At 48.6% G+C, this 2,981-nt stretch overlaps 1 protein-coding gene across 2 annotated transcripts; it reads left to right on the top strand.

Moving 5' to 3' along the window:
- Positions 1–2,686, top strand: LOC125547443 (GDSL esterase/lipase At2g04570-like). Of its 2 annotated transcripts, XM_048711308.1 has the most exons (3): positions 1–462; positions 1,331–2,035; positions 2,246–2,686. In XM_048711308.1, the coding sequence occupies exons 1-2, from the start codon at positions 82–84 to the stop codon at positions 2,006–2,008; spliced, it is 1,059 nt and encodes a 352-aa protein (XP_048567265.1). In that variant the 5' UTR covers positions 1–81; the 3' UTR covers positions 2,009–2,035; positions 2,246–2,686. The 2 variants fall into 2 exon arrangements, with proteins under 2 accessions (XP_048567265.1, XP_048567264.1); XM_048711307.1 differs by lacking the exon at positions 2,246–2,686 and having other exon boundaries at positions 2–462; positions 1,331–2,239.
- Positions 2,687–2,981: the final 295 nt, after the last annotated feature.

Raw genomic sequence — 2,981 nt, forward strand, 5'->3', positions numbered from 1 at the left:
ATTTACACCGTCTACCGGCGTCACGTTCTCTCACTCTCAGCAGCAGCAGCAGCGCCGAAGTTCGCTGCGTCTCTGGCGACAATGCCGGTGGCGGCATCTAGCACGCGCTTCCTCTTGCTCAGTTTGCTGCTGCTGTCGTCGCCGGCGGTGGCGGTGGTGAGGGCGCGGGTGACGGCGCTGATCGTGTTCGGCGACTCGACGGTGGACGCGGGGAACAACAACGCCGTGCCCACGGCGGTGCGGAGCAACTTCCCGCCATACGGCCGGGACTTCCCGGGCGGCCGCGCCACGGGCCGCTTCTGCAACGGCCGCGTCGCCACCGACTTCTACTCCGAGGCGTTCGGGCTCCGGCCCTTCGTCCCGGCCTACCTCGACCCGGCCTACGGCATCCGGGACTTCGCCGTCGGCGTCTGCTTCGCGTCCGCCGGCTCCGGCCTCGACGTGGCCACCGCGGGCGTCTTTGTGAGTGATCCCTGTCTTTTTCTTCACTGGTTGCATGCACCGTTTGCTAGCTGCTGCAGAAAAATGCCATTTTTGTAGCTGCAAAAACAAATGCAAAAGTGAAAACTAATTGAGGATATCGGTTTTGCTAAAGCACATGTAGAGTGCCCTAACTATTACATATGTAAATTGTATATCATTTATTTTACACTGAGATTGGCGTGGGTATTTTTCTTTCTTTATATGTTTGATTGGTCACTTAGACGTGCAATAATTAGATGTGCCCTAGAAAAACCCTTAGTACAAATATGCATCATATGACTATCTAAGTTAGCTAGGTTTTCTTCTCCGGGTGTTTCAATGGATAACGCTCCTAATGAGGTTATTCCTTTACTTGCAAATGATGCTACTTTACTTATGAATGAATAAAGGAGAAGAAGTTTATAAAAAAAAGGTCGTGCTATGTATGTTGTTGGTCCTTAGATTTATTGGTTTTATCATTTTGTGATTTTATTCATTCCTTGGTTTAATAGGGCCCATGGTTTTATCATTTTGTGCATTTACTCATTTATTGGTTTTATAGGGCCCATGCATGCATGTGTGTTGCAAAAGGTGATAGATATCGTGACTGTTAGCGTGATTCACGGCCATACATCACGCTCGCTCTCGTACTGTGTGGACTAGCTAGCAATGTGAGCTTGTGAGTACAGTGTGCTAGCAGGAGTACCATGCATGGTCCCAGTGGCATTTACAGGCAAGGCAGATGCTAGCAGCCGTGTCACTTGCAATCATCAAACAACAAAAAACTCACCTCTGGTTAATGAAGTAAATGTATAAGTTTTTACCCAATCAAGTGTAACGAAGTACTAAATGTTTACTGCTTGATCAGTCAGTGATACCCTTGTCAAAGCAAGTGGACTACTTCAGAGACTACAAAGCCCGGCTGGCGGAGCACCTCGGCGCGGCGGAGGCTCGGGCGGTGGTTGACGATGCCGTCTTCGCCATCAGCATCGGCACCAACGACTTCATCGAGAACTACTTCGCCCTCACGACGCCCCGCTTCCTAGAGTTCACCGTTGGCGACTACACAGACCTCCTCATCGGCCTCGCCCGTAGCTTCCTCGTCGAGCTCTACGGCCTCGGCGCGCGCAAGATCGGCTTCACGGGGCTCGGGGCCATGGGCTGCCTCCCCATCGAGCGGGGCCGGCGGGTCATGCTCTGCATCGAGGAGTACAATGCCGCCGCGAGGTCGTTCAACGCCAAGCTCCGGGACATGGTCGACGAGCTTGCCGACAGCCTTCCCGGCGCGCAGTTCCGGGTCGCAGAGGTGTACGGCTTCTTCACCGGCATCCTGCAAAACCCGGCGAGCTACGGGTTCGTGAAGGCGTCCAGGGGATGTTGTGGCACGGGGTTGTACGAGATGGGGTACACATGCAGCGAGTGGGACGCGCTCACGTGCGCCGATGCAAACCGGTACGTCTTCTGGGACGCCGTGCACCCCACGGAGCGGGCCAACAAGATCATCGCCGAGTACCTCATGAACACAACCTTCAGCCATTTCTTGTGATCTTTTTTGCTTCTTGTATACTCTAAGGTAAGGAAAAGTAGGAAATTCACGTCCCAGCTTGATTCATGTGCTACCTCTAGCCCTTTTGGTGCTTAGTTTTATCTCCCTTTTTTTGCAGGGTAGTGCGTAGTTTATGTAGGTTGCATGCCATACTCTCATGATTTGTTTTAGTTCCATTATTTGTAATAAACTTTATAATGATTTATGTGGTTAATTTTATGCATCTTTGATATGCAGTGACCAGAAGCAACTAAAGCTTCCGTTTCAAAAATGAAATCCTGGCTTCAAATGGAACTAGTCACTCCGTCCTTCAGCATAGAAATTTCTTAGGCACACATTTATATTATGCATTTTTGGAGGGAGTACACGTACGTTTATGTTATGAAGACAAACGTACACGTTTGTTGTAAGTGTGTATGGCAAGCTCAGGAGTCTGGAGCATATAGCTAGTTTTCCCTTTTTGAGGTAAGGAGCAATTTTTTCTGAGGATACTAGCGCATGCATCTTATGGTACAACGAGAGTTTATTCTGAAGAAGATTAAGCATGAGCAAAATAGGGTAGCAGATTGGTTGGCATGGTATAGTCTTTCTGAGAATACGACTGTTGTATAGGTAGATCGTGGACCACCGTGCATAGAGGAACTTTTGCCTCTCGATTGTAACCCTATTCTTATGGAATAAAACTCTTTTTTCTCACAAAAGAATAAAAAAATACTAGACCTCTCGGGCTGCCACTCCTCACTTGGCCGAATATATGAAGACCAACTGGCCGATGCATGACAACTAAATGTTGTCCCAGCGAAATTTCCAGCCCATCTCCAAAAAAAAAACTGAGGGGCCCCATCTCCTATATTAGGTTGTACGGTATCACCTCAAAATCCTCTATTATATTTCCTTCTCTTTTTTGCGAATTCTCTAGTATCTTTCCAGTGTTAAATATAGCTGCTTTTGCTCAAAAAATAATAATGTTGCT

The sequence above is a fragment of the Triticum urartu genome, chromosome 3, assembly GCF_003073215.2.
Source record: "Triticum urartu cultivar G1812 chromosome 3, Tu2.1, whole genome shotgun sequence".
In the NCBI taxonomy this organism is placed as follows: domain Eukaryota; kingdom Viridiplantae; phylum Streptophyta; class Magnoliopsida; order Poales; family Poaceae; genus Triticum; species Triticum urartu.